At 40.5% G+C, this 23,553-nt stretch overlaps 5 protein-coding genes across 7 annotated transcripts; 4 read left to right on the top strand and 1 right to left on the bottom strand.

The window, feature by feature from the left end:
* Window positions 1-220: 220 nt before the first annotated feature.
* Window positions 221-2,494, top strand: RB195_009578 (uncharacterized protein; the record flags this gene model as incomplete). The annotated part of the gene is made up of 5 exons (XM_064190187.1): window positions 221-254; window positions 331-404; window positions 459-572; window positions 654-709; window positions 2,428-2,494. 5 exons carry the CDS (start codon window positions 221-223, stop codon window positions 2,492-2,494), a joined length of 345 nt encoding a protein of 114 aa, XP_064047770.1.
* A 568-nt stretch (window positions 2,495-3,062) lies between these two features.
* On the top strand, window positions 3,063-8,800 carry RB195_009577 (uncharacterized protein; the record flags this gene model as incomplete). 2 transcript variants are annotated; one of them, XM_064190186.1, is made up of 8 exons in its annotated part: window positions 3,063-3,117; window positions 4,655-4,786; window positions 4,856-4,937; window positions 7,097-7,262; window positions 7,347-7,461; window positions 7,513-7,649; window positions 8,511-8,616; window positions 8,727-8,800. In XM_064190186.1, the coding sequence occupies 8 exons, from the start codon at window positions 3,063-3,065 to the stop codon at window positions 8,798-8,800; spliced, it is 867 nt and encodes a 288-aa protein (XP_064047768.1). The 2 variants fall into 2 exon arrangements, with proteins under 2 accessions (XP_064047768.1, XP_064047769.1); XM_064190185.1 differs by lacking the exon at window positions 3,063-3,117 and adding an exon at window positions 3,605-3,629.
* Window positions 8,801-13,442: 4,642 nt separating this feature from the next.
* RB195_009576 (uncharacterized protein) lies at window positions 13,443-16,639 on the top strand (the record flags this gene model as incomplete). Its single annotated transcript, XM_064190184.1, has 3 exons — window positions 13,443-13,564; window positions 15,608-15,694; window positions 16,549-16,639. The coding sequence occupies 3 exons, from the start codon at window positions 13,443-13,445 to the stop codon at window positions 16,637-16,639; spliced, it is 300 nt and encodes a 99-aa protein (XP_064047767.1).
* Window positions 16,640-17,005: 366 nt separating this feature from the next.
* On the bottom strand, window positions 17,006-19,071 carry RB195_009575 (uncharacterized protein; the record flags this gene model as incomplete). 2 transcript variants are annotated; one of them, XM_064190183.1, is made up of 5 exons in its annotated part: window positions 17,006-17,200; window positions 17,741-17,828; window positions 17,886-17,986; window positions 18,759-18,894; window positions 18,965-19,071. In XM_064190183.1, the coding sequence occupies 5 exons, from the start codon at window positions 19,069-19,071 to the stop codon at window positions 17,006-17,008; spliced, it is 627 nt and encodes a 208-aa protein (XP_064047765.1). The 2 variants fall into 2 exon arrangements, with proteins under 2 accessions (XP_064047765.1, XP_064047766.1); XM_064190182.1 differs by lacking the exon at window positions 18,965-19,071 and having other exon boundaries at window positions 18,759-18,893.
* A 2,971-nt stretch (window positions 19,072-22,042) lies between these two features.
* On the top strand, window positions 22,043-22,291 carry RB195_009574 (uncharacterized protein; the record flags this gene model as incomplete). Its single annotated transcript, XM_064190181.1, has 1 exon — window positions 22,043-22,291. The coding sequence occupies one exon, from the start codon at window positions 22,043-22,045 to the stop codon at window positions 22,289-22,291; it is 249 nt and encodes an 82-aa protein (XP_064047764.1).
* Between the last annotated feature and the right edge of the window lie 1,262 nt (window positions 22,292-23,553).

The following is a 23,553-nucleotide window of genomic DNA, read 5'->3' as shown; positions in this document are numbered from 1 at the left end:
AGAGAGGAAAAGTAAGATAGAGCGTCAAGAAATAAAAGCGCCACTAAGTGCTCCTCCTCTACCTTTTCCCCATTTCCAAATAAATCTGTCCTTGTGTAAAGAAAAACGAAACCCAACAATTTAAGGGAAGTCCTGCTACAGCTCGAAGGGCAAAACAAATCGCAGCAGGGCGAGCAGCCAGTACCGCTGGCGCGTTGATTTCAAAGTGGAGCGCAGTAATATGTGCAGTGTCGAACAGTTGCTCACTGGGATTGGTGGGTCCTAGGTCATAGAGCACTGTTTGATCTCTATACAGGGCTAAGGATCGTTTCATATGATACCCTTCTATAGTTGAGTCAAAACGACATGAACCACGGACAGTTACGCAAGGGGTTGTGCTCGAAGCGGCGCGGTGGGGCGTAGCGGTTGGGATCGTGTAAGGATCCTCGCTACCGCCACCCATCTTTGCGTTTCGCCAGGGTCCCACCTCGATTTCAACCGCTGTCTCCACCGCACCGCTTCGAGTGCAGCCGCTTGTGCAACTGTCCGTGCTTCATGTCGTTTTGACTCGACTATATGAAACATATGAGTGGGTTAGGTCACTTATCAGCATATTCCTTTTTTTCAGTTCATTCCTAATATGCTGTCTATTTATGGTAGTGAAGCAAATCTAGGGTACGAAGCACCACTCACTCGATGATGGGACGAAGTACACTTTCAGACTAATGAGGTAATGTCCGAAATATAATATTTGTGATCTCTGCTACATATTTGAGTTTGCTCATGTTCGATGGGAAAAAACGACGGAACAAGAAATTAGCAGAAATATCTTCGAGAACCTTCCTATTCATAGCCGTCACCAAAAGCCGCATTAACCTTGCGTTAACACGGATGAACACGATTGCTAAGAATATCGTAGCTTGGTGTATGCCCCCTTCTCTCATGGGCAGGGGAAATTTGTGAAATCGGGAGCTTTTTGCCCCTCTTTGTAGTGAATATAAACGTAAAATTTGGCTTAGGCGTAATTCCACTTAAAAAGCTTTGGAAAAAGCGGGAAATGGAATGTTATATACCTTCTGAAGGCTAGAACTTTGACTCTGACCCGAACTAAAAGGAATACAGTTCTTCCGTGATGGTATTCAAACACAATATTTTCGTGATGGGAGTAAAGTTCTTCGGGAATTCCATTCATATTTCGAGTTTTTGGAATAATAATAGCCGTAGCCATCCTCAACAGATGTAGTACACTTCATTCTGCTTTATTTCGATTATACTCATAGCCACTGCAGAAAATGATGTATCGTACGCGTTACGTCCTCAGCAGGAGCAGGCACAAATATCCTGAGTCTGCATCCGCCGATCGACAGTACCCTGGTCGATGGGGTGATGGCGGCCATGCTTACAAGAAAGGACACTGCTACGACTAGAAGTAATCTTTATGATATGCAGCCATATGAAGAAAGAGCGAAGAACAAGAAAAAGAAGATAAAGACCGGTCGCATAACACTTAATACTACCATCGGCCCGCAGGTGCACAGAGAACTGCACGGGTGCCGAGGACGTCGGTGGTGCCACGCTTCATCGGCACTTATTTACATGGATTGGATACTTCCTTGGTTTTCTTATATTTCACATGAAATGGTTTTTTGGGTTTCTGTTTGAGTTTTGCAAAGGTGTTCAGCGCTTTCAAATGGATTTCCCTGAAGTCAAGTGATAGTGGGGAAAATTCTATCCTGCACAGGATGCCCAGGATCAGTCGGGGTTTTGCACGCGTATTCCTGCCCATCGCCTCATATGATCCAGCTATGAAAGTATTTAAATTTCGGTGATTATTATTATTCTTACCATACATCTTGGAGATTTATGTCATCTTTAAAGAACGGGAAAATTTCAACGAGAGAACCGAATTACCTTGTGATTAGATTACTGAATCCTAATTTTGCTAGCGACGATCTGTGAATAGGACAACGAGCAGACAGGAAGAACGGTTGTTTGCTGAAATCTCCACGAGCAGTCGAATAATTTGGGAAACGCGTGAAACAGTGGTCCATGGCGGTCGCTATGGGAACAGTGGTGTAACGAGAAGATCCGGGGAATTATGAATAGTATAGAGCGGTCATCTGCCGAAGCTATGGGCATCAAGAATTTACACAAGCTACGATTACCGGAGTGGAAAAAACACGGCATCCTATGTTGAGCCGACGTGAATACTACACAAAACATTGGTTGTTGCGGCTTTTTTTTCGGGACACACATAAACTATTCGAGGATTTTCTTGTTTTATTTCATACAGAACTCAGTTGTACTCCTTATAAACTTCAATCTATTGTGTCTCGAACAATGAAAACAACATTTTTGCAAATTTTGCAATCTAACAACCTAGACAGTTATGTATTTTACGTCATCTTTTGAGACTTGGTCCCACGTCAATTTATTGAAGTCATTTAGCTCAAAATCGGCACACTTGGAAAAGCTGTTGAGTCAGCTTTCGAAGGCCTCGTCTCGGAGGAAGTAACATCCCTTCGGCCACAGAAAAAGGTACTAATCAGTTGGAGCAAGGTTCGGAGAGGTGGTTAGACGATAACATCGCGTCTTGTGGTGACGCAAAACGATTTGCACTTGTCGACTGCTCTATTTTCTTTTGAATATCTTTGTGAAGAAATAAAGTTTGTGAATTTTTTGAATTTTATGAACGTTCAAGATATGAGATGACATCTGTAGCTCGTTCCTACTTACTACATTTTAGCTCCTAAAGACGAATCTATGGATACTCCTGCGGTCAAGTTTTGTATTGTAAATGCGAGATCCGTAGCATAACTCGTATTTGTTGACAAATAGATGCCATTTCAACTTTACCGCTTCCACTGTTTGTGCAGTTAACGTTTTGTACTCGATAACATTATCTTTCGATTGAGTCATCAATATGGCATGTGCTAGAGCCTCCTCGCGACCTATCTTTGAGAAGAGAACAAGAAAAATCCAGAAATCATGAGTAAACCTCAAATTACATGCATGCTTGCATGTGTGATTCAAGAAATTGATCAGACATCGATTCAAGATATTTGGTTGCGTCTGCACGTTCCATGGTTCGAAGGCGTCCGAGCCCGAGCAAGCTGGCCCGAGCAAGTTTTTGTATGGGTAGGTCAACAGGCATTCACAAAACCGCGAACAATTTAGAATTGAAGTCGAAGACACTTCCATTCGCATCTCAAGCAGATTGATACAGTAGACAGTTTATCCTTTCCTATTCCACTGAAGAAAGGATATAATCTCATATTCTCTTTCCTCTTTGTAACTGTTTTCCCAATTAAAATCAGCTGATGTCATTTATTTACTCTCGTAATCTACAGTTCTTGCTGCCGTTGTAATAACTCTTCTTGAAGAATATTTTCTATTATTGATTAGTGTTGAGCAGAACATACTCACAAAAGAGTCAATGATTTTCAATGTTGGTTGAGTAATCGGTGATCTGCACTGATGACATCGAGAAAGTGCATTTTGGAGGTGTATACTTACAGTTACCGTAATCGCCGTGATGTTGTTACAGCCATCTGATAGAGCTGTTGATAGATAAGGGTAAAATAAATAGCCTAGGACATCTACACTAGTCCGACTGCTTTTCATCATGATAACGGTTCTTATCCTCACTGGTAAGTCTGCATTTTTCTGTTACTGAATACATAAAAATGTCTGTATTTATATGCTAAACGGGATTTATAATCTGGTATCGGTGCTATTAAAGGCATCACCCCACGAATCTGGAGTGGTGCAGGTTTCAGGTGGGTCATGTCTATACAGAGTAGTAGATTATGGAGATGAGGGTGATTCCGTCCATTTCTTCCTAATTGGCGTAAAAAACGGCCCGGAAGATGCGGCGCGTGCACAAGGCTGGCGCACTCCAATCGAAGTCGTTGTAGAAGATAGCGCGCCGGAACGCTCGAAGCCGTATCTTCCGGGCCCTTTTTTACGGCAATTAGGAAGAAATTGACGGAGTCACCCTTCTCTCCATAATGTACGACTTTGTAAAGGCATAGCCCACCTGAAACCCACGAAAAAAAACCACGAGTATAGCTGCGGTGCATTTGCATACGCGCTTGAACCGGTGCGGTAGAGGCAGCAGTTGGGACCGTCGCAAACTCCAGCGATGGGTGATGCCATTAGGATTTGACCGCGCGCCTAGCCGCTACGCTTCATCGAAGCGCTTCGAGAAAATCTATGTACGCAATTGCTTATGTGCTTTATGTCGTTTTGACCCTACTATACATAGAATACGATATCTCTCAGCCTTCCCTTTCTTTGCATCTCTATTCGCTCCATTCTGAAGTGGCAGAAAGATGTTTGAGGTTCTCTGTGAAGTTCTGTGCTGAAGTTATGACTCTGGGTGAAACCAGAAATTCCTTTTCTTTTGGATTCGTTAATGGATATAGGTATGTAACTAGAAGCAAAACTCGGAAGAAGAACGAAAAAGTAAGTGTGGACGAGTTTGGATGCATTCATCAGGACTGTAAAACCAAAAAGTAGCATTGCTACGCGAGAAGAATACCGCAATCACGGTCAACGGACAATTATGCCAATCAACTGCTCTTCGAAAAGTTTCTCTAGAAGACACTTTTGGACATATCTCTTAATAGTGCCTATCTTTCGAGTGAACTTTGAGAATCAAGCACTCTTTTAGTTCTTGCTGCCACCGTTACGTCCCACAAATGCGGGAAACCTCCTATCCCTCCCAGAGATATTGGAAAAATTGTTGGCGGCACAATCGCTCGGCCATACTCATGGCCATGGCAGATAGAGCTCTGCGCTAAAAGTGAGTTATTTCACAGGTACTCACGTTACAATTACATTTTGCAGAAACTCCTAGATCCATGATCTTCAGGACATAACAGGACGCGCTGCGAACTGCGTTGTGGTGGAACACTCATTGACAATGAATGGGTGATGAGTGCCGGACACTGCGTGTTGGTTTTTTTTATATTATGGAACTTGTCACCAGAACTTTATAGACTCACCAGTAACGCTCGAAGCAGGGTGGCTTAGCTTCCAAGACGAGTGGAGGTAGCGAGAGTCCCACGATCACAACCGCTAGTCTTACCACGCCGCTTCGAGAGCGGCCACTTACGTAACTGCGCCGAGATTCATGTCGTTTTAATCCGGGTATTTGATCTGGATACCCATCGTATTGTAATTGAAAGGAATAAGTTTCTGGTGTGGAAATCCGCTTGGGATGCGCCAACACTTTTGACTTCGGAATCACTGCGGAATCGTTGAGGTTCTCATGAACGTGTGTTGGCCTATACAATGACTTTGGGAGGCTACTCGATATATCAAGTCAGTATTTTTATCCCCTAAACAACACGGGGACCAAACTACCGACCCTGGAGGGATGAAGCCTGTGCATCTGGGCGGTTTGGAATCAGCGACTTTACAGTCGAACCTGTCACCGACTGCCGCCCCCACGGAGTAACTATATCACATCAATTAGGAGCTTGAAACTGCGTTCAAAGATCTTTATCTTTTAGATTTTTATCTGCACGTGATGGCCCTATTTTCGACAATCGTTATCACGCCTTTGAGTGGGCACTGTTGACGTTCGAACTGAATAACTTGCATAGTTCAGCGTCAGGCCAGCGTATTCTATTCGGCGGTAAGGATACGTGTTTCTCAGAAGCGGCGATTACTTACACGCTCGTGCAGAAAGGATACGAATATATATCCTATATTAGGCGAAATAAAATGTTCTGAGTTTTTTTTTTTGCTTTATTTCAGCAATGAAATTAACATAGGTAAAACCAACTGATTCAGATCAAATATGCGCTGTTTCGTTCGAAAACTTCTATACATTTTGATTGCAACTTCTTAGCTCCGTAGTTGAAGAAGTCCTCGTCTTTATTGGCAATAAACTTACTTTCACAAGTCTATCTTGAGGCCGGTTTCGAACCATGAAGAAAATTTTGCAAATGCTTGAAAAAGTGATATTCATTTAACGCGAGGTCCGGCTATACGGCGGGTGCGGTATAACCACCCATCCAAGCTCTCGGAGCTTCTGACGAGTTGTTAAAGATGTGTGCGCCTTAGCGTTATCTCGATAGAACACATAACCTTTCCTATTGAATTTTCTATTGGGCAATTCGGGCAGCTTCTGGTCGATCGCCTGTTTCAATCAGGTCAGTTTATGACAGTAGAGGTCCGAATCAAGTGCTTGGCCCGATGGGAGGAGCCCAAGATTCCTTTCCATTCCCACCAAGCACACATCAAAACTTTATTGGCCGGTAATCCGGCTTTGGCGATCGTTTGGGCGGCTCAGTCCGATTGGACCACGATCTTTTCGGTTTTTGTTCTAGTAACGTCAAATCGCCGTATGACCCGATGTGATGTTTACATCGTCAGATGTGGCTCACTAAAGACATCCAGCGAAAACATTCAGAACCTTTTTCCTCCCCTCCTAGTATATATTTCTTTGCTGTTGCTTTCTATTACTCCTTTTCTTCTATTTGTGAGAAAAACACGGTAACAAAGTTTATGTATGGGCAGGGCAAATGCAATTCCTCTATACGGGGTAGTAGATTATGGAGAGAGAGTGATTCCGTCCATTTCTTCCTAATTGCCGTGGAATATTTAGACAGGACGATTTCTCGTGCCACGATTCATGTACTCAATTTTTGAAGTTTTTGTCCGATTTCGTGGCGCTCTATGGCTGCATGGCGATGATCCTTAGAATGTGGAGCAGACATTGCGTATTTAAAGGCAGCACTCTACGAATCTGAATTACGGATACGGATTTCAGGTGGAGTATTCATATACGGGGTAGTAGATTATGGAGAGAGAGTGATTCCGTCCATTTCTTCCTAATTGCCGTAAAAAACGGCCCGGATTGTACGGCTTCGGGCGTTCGGGTGCACTATTTTCTCCATGGAGTTCGACTGGAGCGCGCCAGCCTTGTGCGGCGCCGCATCTTCCGGGCCGTTTTTTACGGCAATTAGGAAGAAATGGACGGAATCATCCTCCTCTCCATAAACTACTATCCCGTACACGAATCCGTACCACCTCAGATTCGTGTGGTGATGCCTTTAACGTTCTGCCGAAATTCTGCAACGCTAATGTAGACGTACTTCTTTAGAAGACATTACGAAAACAACACCAAATTCTTTGGCATCAAACTTGGCACCTATGACTTCCGAGACGATAACGAAGATGGCGAGGTACTGAGGAATGTAATTGAAATCCATACTCATCCAGAGTTCTCACAGCCTCATCGCTTCTCGCATGACATCAGTCTTTTGAGGGTACGTCAAATGAACAATTAAGAATTTCTCTTGGAAAGCCGAAGTCGTCTAACAATACCCTCTCAAGTTAACCTTTCTTTGTAGCTTTCGCAACCCGTGAGCTACACTAAGCATATCCAACCGATCTGCATCTCAAGGAAGAAGAGGGAGTTAAGCCTCGAGAAAACGGGAATTGTCACTGGCTGGGGAACAACAAGCGGTAAGAGATGAGTTCCTCACTGTGGACTTTGCGACTATCCAAATCGCCTAGAGGGTGGACCGGTCTCGGATAAATTGCGACAAGTGACTGTACCATTCTTGAGCAGGAAAGAATGTGAACGTGAATACAACGGAGAAATCGACGATAGCATGACATGTGCTGGTAGAAGAGGTGTTGATAGTTGTCAGGTGATTCTATTTTTAAAATTTTGTGTCTCGATAGTTTTAAGATTTCATAAAAGTTGTCGATAGTTTTAGAATTTCTTTAGAATAAATATTTATACAAGTAGCGTTCCAAGAAGGTATAGAACGCGGATCGGTCTAGTACCCACTAGTTGTGTTTATAGGTCCCCTCTAGTTGTACTGAATTTTTGAACTTTTGCCCCAGTATCTTTCAAAGTCTATTCTTAAAGCATCACCCCACGAATCTGAGGTGGTATGGCTTTCAGGTGGAGTATTCGTATAGATTATGGAGAGAGGGGTGACCCCGTCCATTTCTTCCTAATTGCCGTAAAAAACGGCCCGGAAGATGCGGCTCGTGCACAAGGCTGGCGCGCTCCAGTCGAACTTCTTGTAGAAAATTGCAAATCGGGATCACCTCCCTCTCCTTAATCTACGATCTCGTATACGAATACTCCACCTGAAATCCGTACCACCCCAGATTCGTGGGGTGATGCCTTTAACCATGTGTATTTTTTGCTTACTTGTTAAATTTTTTCAGCTCCTGATCTTTCCCATAGTTTCCAAGAAGTCTTGGGATAATTACACATATTTATTATACATTACATATTTATTTGTGTAAAGGGTGATCGCAAAAATTTTTCTTGGGTAAGATTAACCAGAGAATAAGGACGTGGTAAAAAGAAAGATCTGAGTCTTCTGATAAATTCTTAGATTAGAAAGAATTCAAACGATCCGAACATTGGAAATAAAAGACCAAAAACAAGGACAGAGAAATATTCAAACTCTCAAAAAGTAAAAAAAAAAATCCGAAATATCTCCTCTTCTTTCTCCGCGCTCAAATAATCTCTATTGTAGTCACAATTCCAGGGTGATTCCGGAGGTCCGCTTGTAGTTAAGCACGAGAAGTCGGATACATGGTATCAGGTTGGTATTGTAAGCTGGGGAGAAGGATGCGGCGAGCAAGGACATGCAGGTTAGTCTCTTCATAAAAAGTTTTTAAGACAGAAGTTGCGTTTAAAAAGCATACTTTCCAATCTTTGGAGATTATTCTTATCTAACAAACGGTTCGTCTTATCATTTTAGGAGTATACTCGTGTCCATCGTTCGGTTGTGACTTCATCGAGAAGACTATTGGAAAGCGAATATGCGTTGATTGATATTAACGTTAATTATTGATAAATATATGAATGAATTCTGCTTAAATCTTAGTTATGCCATCACAAAAATTGTTTAGTGTTCCACTGCACTTAGAATTCCCACCATATGACAACTTTCATGAGGTCTATAGAGTCATGTATAATCAGAAGAGAAGTCAAAGATTCTCCATCATCCCCACAATTTTTTTTGGGAACTACTGCGGCATAATGCATGGTTACAGAAACGATAATTAGATAACTAATGATAACGATAATTAGGTAACTAGTTCCACCAATGATTTTCATTAACGCACACACATTCGTTGGTATTTCCTAAGAACTCGAAGACCAGTAGAAGAGAAATTTCCTACAATTTTGACCCATCTACATATGTTCTTCTGGTTCTTCTTAGCTTTTCCTATGACGTGATCCCGACAATAAGGCAGTAGTTGGAGAACACAACTGCCCAAGAAAAGCAGAGCAGACGAAAACTATTTTTAAGATGTGATAGTTATCATCTGCGTATCTTGGCAGTATCGACTAGAAAAGATCTTGTTGAAGGATTTGGAATCTCGAGAAAGAAGTGCGTGCTAGCATAAATTTGTCTCATCACATTAAATTGCAAATCGATAGCCGGGTCAAAGCGAAATGGCAAGGTGCAGTTGCGTAAATCGAAGCGGTGCGATGGATCGTAGGAGGTAGAGCGGGGACCCCTGGTAGCATCGCTCATCGCTTCACTATAACAAAATTAAGCTTCGAGTACGTAAAATGCTCTATAATTGCAATACTCAATAGGTGACAATCTAAATAAACTAGAAACACGGGATGAAACAGGATGAGATTTTGTTTTTATCCTATTGGTTGGAGAGACTCTTCACAAAGGATAACGAATAAATAAGGATAGTAAGAATATGTCTGGCGTAAGTCAATCCGCTTGGGATGCGCCCCCACGTTCACTTCAATTCGGAATCCTTTCGAGTTTAAGAACGAGTGTCTAAACTATTCAATGACTTGCGGGGGCTAGCCGATGTGTCAAGTCAGCGTTTTTATCATCTCGAGCAGATCTGGAAGTGAATTTTTGACCCCAAAGGGATGACAAGCGTGGTTGACCTGGGACGGTTTCGAACAGTCGACCGTGCAGTCGCAGCTGAACCTCTTTCCAGTCGCGTTATACCCGCTCAAGAATCGATAGGACACTTGAAAACAGATTAAAACAACATAAAATAGTGATTTGTTAGGATATAATCACAAAATAGCCGATTAAAACAGATGATTGGAATAAAAACACTGTCCTAGTTCATACTGTCGTCGCTAGCCTCAATATCAATGAACTCTGCTGCTACATACGCATAGATTGGTGGTGACTCAGGAATTGGAGTGGATGCTCAAATGCACTGTTTTATTGTTGGTTCGAAATAAGAGAGGAATAATAGAAAATGACATAGCAATAATATAACCGAAACCGAACTAACTGATGTATCAAGTCGGTGTTTTTATCCTCCCCGATTCTGGGTCTGGTACCAATTTATCGAGGGATGAAGGGCTGGGTGAGCACTAGGGCGGATTCGAACCTCCAAACGATCGTGCAGGGTGAAGAACCTATTAACTAATAACAATAATAATATTTATAAAATAATAATAGAATAAATAGTTAATAGAATATCAACCTAATCATAATTCGAAATATGCACGATAAATATTGGAGAACACTTAAGATTGTATAAAAATGTAAGCATAACATGATTAAGACGTATCTTCTCAAAATGCTCAAGCTTGAACAACCAAATCAAACAAGAGAAGTAAATAGTCGTCTAAGAAAATTATTTTTTGTTGAATCATGCTACGTATTGGCGCATTAATTCTCACTACTATTGATTTTTCATGTCAGACAATTGGCAATTTAAATCTAGGAGTATACATCGTCTCGTTATAAGATAGCTGAAAACAGTGAAGGGAAAAGCAAACCATAAAAATAAAAAAAACAGAAAAACAATAATATAAATAAAAATACAGTCTCGTAGTAAATATATGCTACCTGATAACATCGTTTATCCCAACAAAGTAAGAATATAACAAATAAGATTATTCAAACAAATCGTACAAATTTCATTCATCCTCACGGCTTTGCCGGCGTAATTATTTGCTCTTGCATTTTTTTTGAATATATTTTGATAATTTTTTGAATATACGCATTTATCTTACCCTTAACGCGTCTTCTCATGCGAACGTCGTGCTTGACTCGTATCCGCCACCAAAAGGACTGCGCCAGGTCCCTCACTGACAATGAGTTTGCCGATTTTTCCTTGAGTGTTTTGACATAGACAAATGTGTTTCCTTTTTCTTTTTTTGCTGCACCATGTATGTATTTCGTGTATTTGAATAAATAAATAAATAAAATGCCCACGATTGGACATTTTATACCAGATTCTTAAAACTTCAGAAAAATCTAATTCTTTAAGAATCTGGTATAAAATTCCATCAGCGTTATTTTGCTTCGGCCAGGGCACAACCTTAGGCAACACTTCGTGTCGATACGTCTCATCTATGAAACGTCAAACACTACACGCCCATACTTTTCAACAACTCGGATAAAATCCATTCAGAAAGGAGATTTACAGGGTAAAAAAGTGTGCGTAGGATCACAGCTGACCTCAATATTTCTGTTTCTTAGTTCCTCTCTTCAGAAATGCGCCTAAGTTGTTCTCAATAATCTATAAACCAGTTCGCTTATTTTAATTCTCCCATTGTGTGTTCGTACCTAGAAATATATAAGGTAAATAACATGTTATGGATGCGCTCTGTTGGTTTTTACGGTCGACTAACCGGTTGGAAATATACCCATGGTGCCATTCACATACATACATTATCTCTCGTTTGCGCGTGTTTTTCTCTATGTTACATTGGAATTTTTTTTCTACAGCTTTGTTAATTTTACTAGACTAGCATTATGGATTTTCTTGAAAGGAGAACTAGATAAAACGAATTTTGCACATGACTTAATATCACAAGTTATTAAATTAATGTAATGCCGAATGAATCAACGTTAATGTCATAGCCAACTGCTCAATTAGTTAGAACTTTGACAACAAAAAAAAAATCTGACCATTGCAAAAGAAAAACACAGTTGTAGAAATCTCAAGTGTTAAAATGCTAACTTTAGATGAGAAGAAATTTGACATAATAGGACATGCCAGATCATTACACCTCGATTTCACAAACATTCTTAATCAGATATTGATTGATGAAAGACTTTGAGAAGAGAACTGGGAGCTTCAACACATTCTAGAATTTAAAGAACTTCATATTGCCATCTGATGAAGTCAGAAATTTTTTTTCCAAAACAAAAAGTTGAGTTGCTCATTAGAATGTGCGTCAAAAATAACGACGTCCCTGTGAACTTCACGATATTTTTAATGCACGACTATCCTCAATCCGTTGCCAGCTTACTCATTTCTACTCTACTTATGGAATAAACTCATGCGTTCTATAACTAAACCTAACCGCAGTTTTTACTACAAATAAGTGCAAAATATCTGGAGAGGTATGTAGGATGTTACTGCTTACAGTAGGATCAACTGCAATCGTAATTATTGATAGTCTTGTGTGAAAATTGTCTGTGATCCTAAGCTCTGCAGAGGAGAAGTAAAAACAGCTAAAAGGCCAGGAATGAGGAATCTTTGTCCGACTATAACGATGAGGTGTTTCTCTTAGAAATCTGCATCCTTAAAACATTTAGGTAAGGTTTTACTTGGTTGTTATATGTTCCTACCTTATAGAACGTATGAACTATACAAAGTTCATTTTTTCCGAAAAAAGGAAGGAGAGATCCGTTCTAAAGTAATAGAAAAGTTCAGTTCAACCTCAAAAGTTTACCTCAGTGGCACTTTTTTGGAATCATCTATGTAACAATTATCTTCTGCGAAACACGACATGTTTATCCTTATTTATCCCGCCACGAACACTTTTTTGCTGAGTATATTAGACTAGAGGAGACTTCATTGCCTCGTATTCAGATTTAATGTTGTCAAGTAGATCACTAACAATAAGTGCATAAAGATAAAAATAACTTTTCATTCCATACATTACACCAACCTTTTGCTCTTGAAATTCTTAATCTCTTTTTTTCAATTCATTTTGATATTCGCCGAATGAGAAACACATCCTAAAAAGGAGTATTCCAAAATGAAATACACAAATTGCAATAAGTTTTTTTTCTTTCTCTCAAAAATAATATATTTTAAGAATTTTATCTTAAGCATTCTCCTTATCTCTACCAGATAATATCATATTTAATTTTGTTATACTGGTGATCTGCAACCTTTCAATGGACCAGTTACGACATTTTTTCACGCTGATAAATTGACATCCAAGTCACAATGGCGCGGACCTGTTTTCTCGGTAATCGCCATAATCGCCATTACGCCATCAAAATCCCGGCCGACCTATTTGGAACTACTCATCCAGCTGCATGGTACTTCTATTGATTTATATCAATCAATTTCTGGAAAGAAAGACTTTCAATATTAGGATAACATCCATTTTCTTCTCCGTATTTAGCTTTCTTAAACCTCCTGGAGCAATTTAGGACCTCCAACTCTTCGAGATGGCAAGAATTAGTGTCCTCTGTAGTGTATCCTCATGTTTCTTCTTCAGACTATTGTAAATGCTACTTCCTTTGGCTCTCTTAGTTTTCGTGGTAGAAATCGAAGCAACACCGTCAGTTTACGCCTGTCCATTCGCACCTTATGGACCTCTTCCAGCCATCGACTTTCGACTAGGAGAGGAGTAAGTAATCATCAGACTATTAATGGTTCTTCTCTGATTTACACAACTTAGGAATGACGCAAAATCCAAGAAGTTAGAGAAAACATACAGTAGTAAGCGCCGCATGAGTTCAGCCAAGAGGGCGCGATGTGTCTGCCGCAACCTACAGTTCTTCCCTGCTTCAGCTACACTCTTGCAGTTACGCTCGAATTGGGCGACGGGCACTAGTACTTACGCAATTGCACCACAAGTAAGATCGTCTTGAAATGTCTAGATGTCCAAAAATGCATCATCTAGGAACAAGCAAAACGATCCATCTTTTTTATTTTTCACCTGCATCCTTTTTTGTATGGATTACTCTGAACCGACTGTATGTAGAAATTCGCTCCAAGCCTACATAACGGTAGTGCATTCTCACTGAAAAAACAAAAATGAACGAGTCCTGAGAACAAAATTTCATATATAAAAAGTGGAAACGTACGGAGGAAGGAGCTCCTTTTCCGATATTCAAGTTCTTCCCTATAATTAGTCTTTATTCTCTCCTAGTAGTGGTTATCCGTTCAAGGATAGCAAAGTTGGTGAGCCCCACTCCTCTCCTCCCTCTTAAGCTGGTCCCCCAAACTCTGGTAATTGTTGTCCTACTGTAGCGTTCTCGGTTTGGGAAAATTATCCTGCATTAGAATTTCTCACCTTCTGTAGCAGGAGAGTGACCCGTCAACCCATCACACAATATGCTATGAAGGCTTTGGCAAAATTCTAGTGAAGTTTGCTGCTTCTGGTTTCTGTTTTACGACACAGTTACGGGTGTTATCAAATAAAAAATAAAGATATAGTTTGAGAACTCTTTGGTAGAATGAAGCCAACCTCTTTGCAAAAATACATAAGTCCTGTTATTATAAATCACCATCGATCTTTTACTGTTATCTTCTTTTACTTAAGTGTAATTTCCTTCAAATTTCGCTCAAAAGAAGAGTAATATCACACTGAATTCACGTGCTATCTACTATGTATGTACGGTTGCAGCAGATTCATAAGGTTATAGCGCGGTCACAGTAATGTGAAAACCGTAGGAACTCTATTGCTCTAAAATTTAGCCAAACTTCGGGTATGAAGTGGTTTTTCATGTGCTATTGGTAAATAATACGATTTTCTTTACATACTGAAGCAGTATTTAGCTGGATTCTGGGAAGGGGCAATTCACGTGGATTTACGTGGCTGTAATTTTTTTTTATAATTTACAGGTCCGACATTTTGCATTTAATTGCTTAAAAAATCGTCCTGTACAAGGCTATTGCTCATAATTCGCATCTGAAAATAGTGCTTTACAAAAGTAGCAATAGCTGTTTTGATTCTGAGAAAAAACCGTACCACCTGTAAAGTGTCCACACTGTAACCTTCCAAAAACGCGTTGCTAGAAGGAATATCATATTCATCAGCAGTAGCTCGTATACGCAATCTTCACGATGACAGATGTAGAAAGTAAATCAGATTCTCACTGAGTATACGTACATTAAACGCTAGAACGAGTTTTCGTGGATGTGATGAACTTCTTTAAAACATCAACAGTTTTTTTTTTTTAAATTTTTACATGCGGTCAATTTCTTAACTACTTAACGTAGGAACAGCGCGTCGAAGAAAATTTCCCAATTCATGGTGAAAGTTAGCGATGTTGTAAACTCGAGCCTTTGTGTACTTTCTTCTCAGATTTGTGTAGGTTTTCAGAATTCATTATTCTGAAAATTCTGCAGTCAGTAAGAGGTCCGCTGTGGTCGAGCTGACGATGGTAAGGAACCGCCTAGGCGCCATCCAAGCCATTCATCCCTTCGGGATGGGTAAATTGGTACCAGACTTTTCAGGTAGGATAAAAACACCGACTTGACACATCGGCTGGCTTCCGGAAGTCATTGTGGGCCAAAAAAACTTCGAAAAAAGTCTAGTGATTACGAATAGCAGTAAAACGCGATGGACACACAAGTGGATTGATACGCAGGAGACTTTTGTTCTGAAAAAATGAGTTCTGATATCACAGATGTTGACTTTTATCTTTCTATTCATTGTTTTCAGTTGCCCACGTGACTCGTTTTTACACTACTACGCTTGTTGTGATGATAACCCATACCAATGTTGCTTCCACTTCGAGACGTGGGCGATGTGAGTTTAAACCCGCTAAAATAGCAGTTTTTTCTCGAACCACACTATCTTCATCCTCAAATAAGTAGTAAGCAAATATATCAAATGAGTAATATTGTTACAACCATTTACGAGAGAAGAAAAAGTAATCTGACACATTCGTAGCTTGTGGCATGGGATGGAATCCGAAGTATTCTAAGCAATGTAGTTGGATTAAAATGCTATTTCCCGAACGCTGGTTTCGATACGATTGCCCGACATCCTCCAAAATGCCATCTTCAAGAAGGAAGGAAAGTGTTTATTTTGTTGTAGACACGCCCCGACGTATTCGCACTGCAGAGACCGTCATTCTAGCTCCAAGGAACAATAACTGCTTTTTTCATTCTCTATCACGTATAATTCCGCTTTCCCTTCACTATGAAGCATTTATGGATGTATAACGCAAACAGAATTCAACCTAGGGTACCAAGTGTGTATTTTACGAGGTCCGGAGAGAAATTGGTTCTAATGCAGGACAGGTGTTGCGACAGTGGTGCTGAAAGACCATGCTTTTGCGATGGGACCTATTCAACTTGTGTCCAAACGAACGTGATGGTATCAACCGCAAACTGAGATCAGCCTACCCTAGCGCTCGTTTTGAATGTAAATCAAGCAACGATAGAACTTAGAAATGAGCGGTGGAGCGGTACCAAACACAATTCCATGTGAACATTTTGCAATTCCACTGCCGGTGAAAAACGAATTCATAAAGCTAGTGGAAGGAACAATTCCGCCTTTCTATCCTCTTATTTCTGAGTTTTTAATGAGAGCACGGATGGTCTATGCCTACTTTCATCATCTCTGCATTTGATCTCAGTCATTGCAAGTGATTTTAGAGTTCTGTTTGCAATTATTTGCATTGGAGCTCTAGCAGCAATACTGTTCTTCTCCGGACGTCTTCTACTTCAACAACGAGGATCCTCATAATTTCATTTGGACCAAGAGTTCGAAAATAAAAGTCACTCCCTCTCATGTATGTTGTAGATTGTATATTGTATAGAAATGTACTCTAGTAAGTACTGAAGTGTGTAAGTCATAAACAATATTTGTACGAAAACTATTACATTCGATGCAATAAGTGCTGCATACAAACACCGCAGCTGCTGATGTAGAGTATGAATAAAGTTGTATTAATGCTAGACTTCGAAAGCAAATATCATGAAGGAGTCAACAATAAAAACAGTAAGAAGTTACATTAGAAATCTACACATGTACAATCCCGTATTTCATCATTGTCTACAAAATATACACATACCATGCTGAGTGCCCTTCGCCAGTTCTCAAAATAGAAAACTAGTTCATGACATCAACAAACGAGGCTTCAGAAGCCATATCAGAGACGGACATATCCGAACAAGAGTTCTCTACAAAGTCATCGCTACTAGAATCGCGACTGGAAGTCGCTGAGCTGACAAATTGTCCAAAATCAAAGGCCTCTACGGGAACTTTTCCCTCCATAACGGATTGGACCATGAGTGCCTTATCGACCTAAATGTTACGTTTTGTAAAAATGATGAACCGTATGTGTGTGGAACATTGTCAAACCACTCATGAAAACTACATAATTTACATTTACGACTTAGCATTAAACAAAGAAGTGCTATTCACGAAGACTAGAAAAAAAAAGAAAAACCGTCCTTCAATCAGTATCATTCTAGAAGAAAACTAAAGAACCGCTATGTTGTCGGAGCAGCTAAGAACTTCATTGCATTAAATAGAAGATAGATTTGAATAAAGTTGTACATCCGAAAGCACATAAGTTTGAGTTTCAAAATCTGTTCATCTGAGTGGATGGAATCCTTCACATTATCAATCTACCTTCAAACTAAAGAAACGTTAATGAAAGATTGGGTTTAGAGGCTTTTAATCCTGCCAGTAGTGCGCTGGTACATCCGCAGTTACCACCACACACAGTACCGCTTCTACAGAGCGAAGTCTCCATATCACAAAATATTTCTGTGGCTTGTAGAGGAAATTTTAGTGCACAAAAACAAACAATGAATCCTAATTTCTGAATGATATCATTACCTTATCCTTGACGTTGTTTGCTAACTGTGACTTCAACCACTCTCTGTCTACTGAGGAGTTTACTTTCTCGGCTATTTCAGGGACATATCTAAAAAGCAGCTCTGTAAAATATTGAGATACAGATGACTGAGGGATGTACACTTACTTAGTTCGTAGGTGATGTCTGATCATACTTCTCAGATCATCTTTAGATAAACGCTCTGGATTGCATCGTACCATATTACGGATATCAACAGCAACCCTCTTCTAAGATTACAATCTTTGCATTTCATAGAATATTTCTATTTCGGTTCATATAATTGGTTGGCTAAGAAAAAGACTTTGTATAGTTCGTCATCCAACTTTCAAATACCGAGTGCGCACGAAAAGCCCTCTTTTCTCATTTCTCGCATGTGGAACACCCTACAATTTTCCATGGCTAAAGCATAGATGTGATAGCAGGAGCCAGTGCTCCGATCCCCTTCACTTTTGGACGGTGGGCGAATGTACTCGCTTCACTTTTGAACGGTTGGCGAAAAGATCCTCATCACTTGAACTGCACCCAATGAGCCCCCTTCACCTCAGGAGGAACCTGCTCCTCCCTATCGCACCTATGGACTAAACTGAAACCAATAAGTCATTTCAGCACCGATTTTGCTGTTCCTATTTGCACCAATCACTCTTCACGGCAATTATTCTAAAACTCTTGATTCTAAATACCACATGAATGCTTCTTCGTAAAATCAAAAAAAAAAAAAAAGAATGTACTCTAAAGAATGTGTTTCTCAGGAACTTCGTTTATTTCGAACAAAGTAGTCCACATACTAGTGACGAAGGTTTGGATGGATTTCAAAAGTGATGTGTTTTTACATGGTAGAATTTCCTATAAATAAAAGGTCAACGTGAAGCAGAACAAGAAGCTGAACGAACCGAAAGGAAGGTATAGTGGAATTATTACTGGAGAACTATGAGTCGAAAACGAAATGAGGACTAGTCGAAGGTGAAACACAACAACAACAGCAAACAGTAAGAAGCTAACCTGCAGCTCATCAAGGAACCCATCGGAATTGACAATAGCAAAAGCTTGTTTTCTGACAACGTCAAATGTCCCCTCACGCTTAACCGCCTTCTCGATGTCGAGCTTGAGCTCAGAAACCTTGCGAACAGATGTCATGCTAGAAAAAATAGCATTTCAAAACTTCTATCCAACACACTGGCACAATCTAAAGTAACTACAGGCCCCACCGTACTGTAAAAGAAGTGAAGTGGTATTGTACTCGCCTACGCGTGGGAAATGTTATACTGCGTGTGGTTACACATACTACGCGTATACCTACGGCATTACGGAGCATTATTTGCGCTTTCATTGCAGTTTGGTATAGGTGCTATTTCGAACAATTGTTTTGTGGATCCATTGGAGTTGTGAAGTATTGTAGAATAAGCTTGTTTGGTGATGTATAAAAGTTTCAAGTAGCGATAGATCAGTGACATATAACTACTATTCTGATAACAAAACACAACAGAATAGGAAGCAATGTTTTTAGGAAGAATTGCCTAATTTGCACTCTGTGGAACCCATTAATATACCAATTAGATTAGCAGTGTTTGTCATTGCTTCACTGAGTGACGCCGCCCCTGCATACAGTATGCGATCTGCGGCTGCGCAGAATAAAAGCAGGCTAACGAGCAATCAGTAGGGAGTCTTACTTAAAACTCTATTGTCGTTGAGTGCCTGAAGGAATATGAATGAAAAAGTCTTGTAGAAGGTAGTAACCGCTATTTACGCGTGCTTTTTGCTTTTCCAAATATTACTAGTTAGTGAAGGCCCATATATCACAAATATTTGGTCATACACACATACAGAAAATGTGAACGATGTCTTTAAGGAGAAAAAAGGCATCAATAAAGTAAGAAACAAACAACTTATGACCTCTGCTACAACTCTAATTGTGCAAGATGGAACTTCCACGAAGGGACCTCGCTGATCTCAGCTGAAACGCTAAATATCAGAGTTGAATTGGGTAACAGAAGTGGTCCCACAGCAAAATCCCGACTGAAGACAACAGCAATGCCTCGACACCTGCTCTGCAGTGACATATATAAGAAGACAAACGAGCAAAACAGAGAAGTTTAGAGAACTCTGCAAGAACAACAGTGCAAGTGCTGTACTTCTCGCACAAGTTTACGTATCCGAGTAATTCAGATGATTTGATCCCTGTCAGAATGCTTGTGATCTTCTTTCTCGCCGTCGATAATTCGGAATGATTTTAAACATCACACAAAGTCCTCATGAACTCGATGGAGGACTTAGTGCTCATTGTGAATTCGACAAAGCACATGCAGATGCTGACCATCTGGTGAATGCGGCAAGAACACGAAGCATAAAAAGTCTCGAAGAGAGTGCAGACTGAAGAAATGAGGCGGAGAGACAGTCTAAGCCAGCTGCACAGTCGCTTACGCCTTTCATTTTTAAGTAAATTCTTGGAATGTTAGTTCTTATCGCTAACAGCGACAAGGCAGTAACTCCAATCAAAAATGGTTAAGATAAGATTTCTCTTCAAACAGTAGTTTTTCTGACAATTCACCAGAGATCTAACTTCTTGATTGCAGGGAAATGCTGACATTCTGAGCTGCTCGACATTTTTCAACGCCTTCTTGTGCTGTATATAAGATTGCATCTCGCGAGGACTGTAGGAGGAGGAAAATACCACTATCGCTAGCGGGAAAAATCTTCGTCGACAATAATACTATCTTCTGTACAATATCCCATATTCATCTGACAATAATCGAGTGCAGCTTAGTATCGAATTCAGCTATTCTATCGTGTAATAACCTCAGCAATAATTAGCAGTAAGGTGTTATTGGTAGAACTTTACAATATACTGTTTCCTCTTAGAGAATTTGCAACCGCGTGGCCAGTGTTACCACTGCAAGGGCGAGCCCGAGCACAAGCACTAAACAGTTTACAATATCTTTGGTGCATCGGCTAACAAAGGATTCAGGTCGGTCCTTTTAGAACATTTGCTTCTGCATGCACAAGATTGCTAGTGTTGTCATACAATAATATCTATCTCTCTTGGAAATAATATCTCTCGTGGCATCCGTCGGCAATCTCTCTGAATACCATTATCATCTTGGCTCAATACCTCTGAACAATCTCAGTAATGGTCATTGTTCTCTCGCTATGTCATCACAAATAGGATCTCTGAAGCGACTCTTAACAATGTTCACCAATAAACTTGAGCTTATAATTTCCAAGTTAAAAGAGAAGAAACTCGAAACTATTCCTTTAGATCCTAATTAATTCCACAAGAAATCATGAGAGACAATATGGGCCAATTAGAAGAGGGAATAAGTGCCGCGGCAGTTCCATATCAGAAGTAGAACAAATTCTCCATGATTTTGCAACAACAATAGACCTAGTAGAGAAACCTTCTGGTAAGGACCAAGAAGATTTCGAAACCAAGAAGATATGCTTGCAAAGCTGAGACAACTCTTCCAATAGCTTTTGATCATATCATCGTCTTACAAACTCGACAACGTGCAATAAGTTCGTGGACAAAAATAGACACAACGAACTCATTGCGACATTTTTGCGGGTCCGGCGGCACCCCGCTCGTGTTGCAGGTCTTCTAAACTCGTTGCACCTAATAACTGACTCTCTACCTACCGCTAATCTACACTGCGTCACCGGCTGATTATCCTATTGTTAATTGTTTGCTCAAGAAATATCGTAAGAAGAGGACGGAATAAGGATTAGTATAGAAATGTCAATTCCCAGATCAATGAATTACTTTGGAAGAGGGTCTTCCCTCCGGAAAAGAAAAAAAAATATCCGACATTTTGCACCAAATGATTCAATCAATAACCAATCACTATCGATGACTTACTCACAATCTCGACCGCTAGAATTTCCTTCAGTAGCCACACCTTCCTTCAGCGGCCATATATGGGATTGGGACAACTTTTGGGAACTTTTAAATAATAATGTGCATTCGCAAAACCTGCCAGAGATGCTCAAATTCAATTACTTACTCTTTGCTCTAAAGGGTGACGCTCGTGAATCTGTCCGCAAATTTCAACTAACAAAGGACAATTATTCTAAAGCAGTGCAGTTCCTTCGTTCGAAGTACAGTAACAGAGAAATCTTTTGGGTTGGGGACTAAGTTCGTAGCGTTTTTATATTTTCTTTGTTTTACACCGATTTTTTTGCTGTTTGAGAAACTTTATAATATTCGTTCGATAGAGCTCTTTCTGCTCTACAAAAATGTGTTAATTGTCTTTTTGAGTAATTTAATTTTCAATTACTTTTTAGGCTTAAAAATGGAGTATCCGGGAGGTAAAAATCAACACTTTCGACACCTACTCTTCTTCGCTTTTCATCGAGGCCAAAAAGCTGCTGAAGCAGCCCGGGACATTTGCAGCGTATATGGAGAAGGTGTCACAGGCGAGTCTACAGCACGAAAATGGTTTGCAAAGTTCAAAAATGGCGATTTTAACGTCGACGACTCGCCTCGTCGTCCTCGTCGACGAGTACTGGGAAATGCTCGAAAGGAATGTCACGGTCACTAAGGAGCTCTACATAGCCCAGCTACACCGCGTGAAAGAGGCTATGCCACTGAAAAGACCTCACCGACAAGGTCAAACCATACTCCTTCACGACAACGCCAGGCCCATGTTGCACAAGACGTCAAAGCCGCACTCCAAGAGCTCGGATGGGAGGTCCTTCAGCATCCGCCCTATTCTCCGGACCTTGCACCTACGGATTACCATCTTTTCCGCTCCCTGTCGAACCATATGAGGGGCGTTACCTTCGACAATGAAGAGGACCTTAAAAACTGGCTAAACGACTTCTTCGGTACCACGCCGGGCCCTTTTTGGCGGAACGGCATCGACAAATTGGTCGAGAGGTGGGAAGAGGTCGTAAACAACAACGGCGAATACATAATCGATTAATTTATTGTTAATATTAATGATTTTTGATTGAATGAATGTCCTTGATAAGAACGCTACGAACTTATTCCCCAACCCAATATGTGAATTTGTTAATCGAAAAATTAGAGTCTAGCACTCTGCACAGCCCCTCTGTCAAGGATCAGCGTTTTCTCGTGAAACAATTACAAGTCATCATTTCTCAGTTGGTTGAGAAAGGAGAACAAGTCGACAGTTTGTGGTTCATCCGGAAAATACTTTCTAAGTATCCAGAATCAATAAAAAGGAAAGTAATCTCTCGGAAAAAAGGACTTTCGGATAGTATTCCATTTACAACGCAAACTCTCTTCACTACTTTGGAAAAAATTTGATCCACTAAAGAGATTACTTTGTTTTTTCGGAAATTAAGTCCCCCATCACAACAACCCTCACGTTGCTCAATGAAGGCTTAGACTCTTCAAGGCGCAACAATAACATGCATGTACTGCGCTGGCAATCACTCATCTTTCTACTGCTCTGAGTATGCGTCTCTTCAGGAATGCTCCCTCTATTCGCGCCAAAACCAACTTTGTTTAATCTGCGCATCTAATAAACATAAGACTAGGGATTGTAAGCAACGTTTTTGCTTGAGATGTGATGGCGCTCACCACACGTTGTGCTGCTTCAAATGCAGTTTGGACTCGAGAAATCCACCGCAAATACAGAAGGCGGAAAGTAGCTGTAAGCATGAGTCGCCGAAGCTCTAAACACATCTCTTTCTCAATTCGTCAAGAAAATAACTGGTTTCAATCCAACTGGATCATCACTTGTTTGAATTTGAATGAGAATCTGCTTGATTCCTCTGGGATCGCCGAAACAGAAGCAAGTCGGTTAGATTCCTCTGGGATCACCGAATTAGAGAG

This window comes from Necator americanus, chromosome III (genome assembly GCF_031761385.1).
Source record: "Necator americanus strain Aroian chromosome III, whole genome shotgun sequence".
Classification (NCBI taxonomy): Eukaryota; Metazoa; Nematoda; class Chromadorea; order Rhabditida; family Ancylostomatidae; genus Necator; species Necator americanus.
Note: the sequence above shows the minus strand (reverse complement) of the source record. Positions and strands in the feature narration are given on the sequence as shown.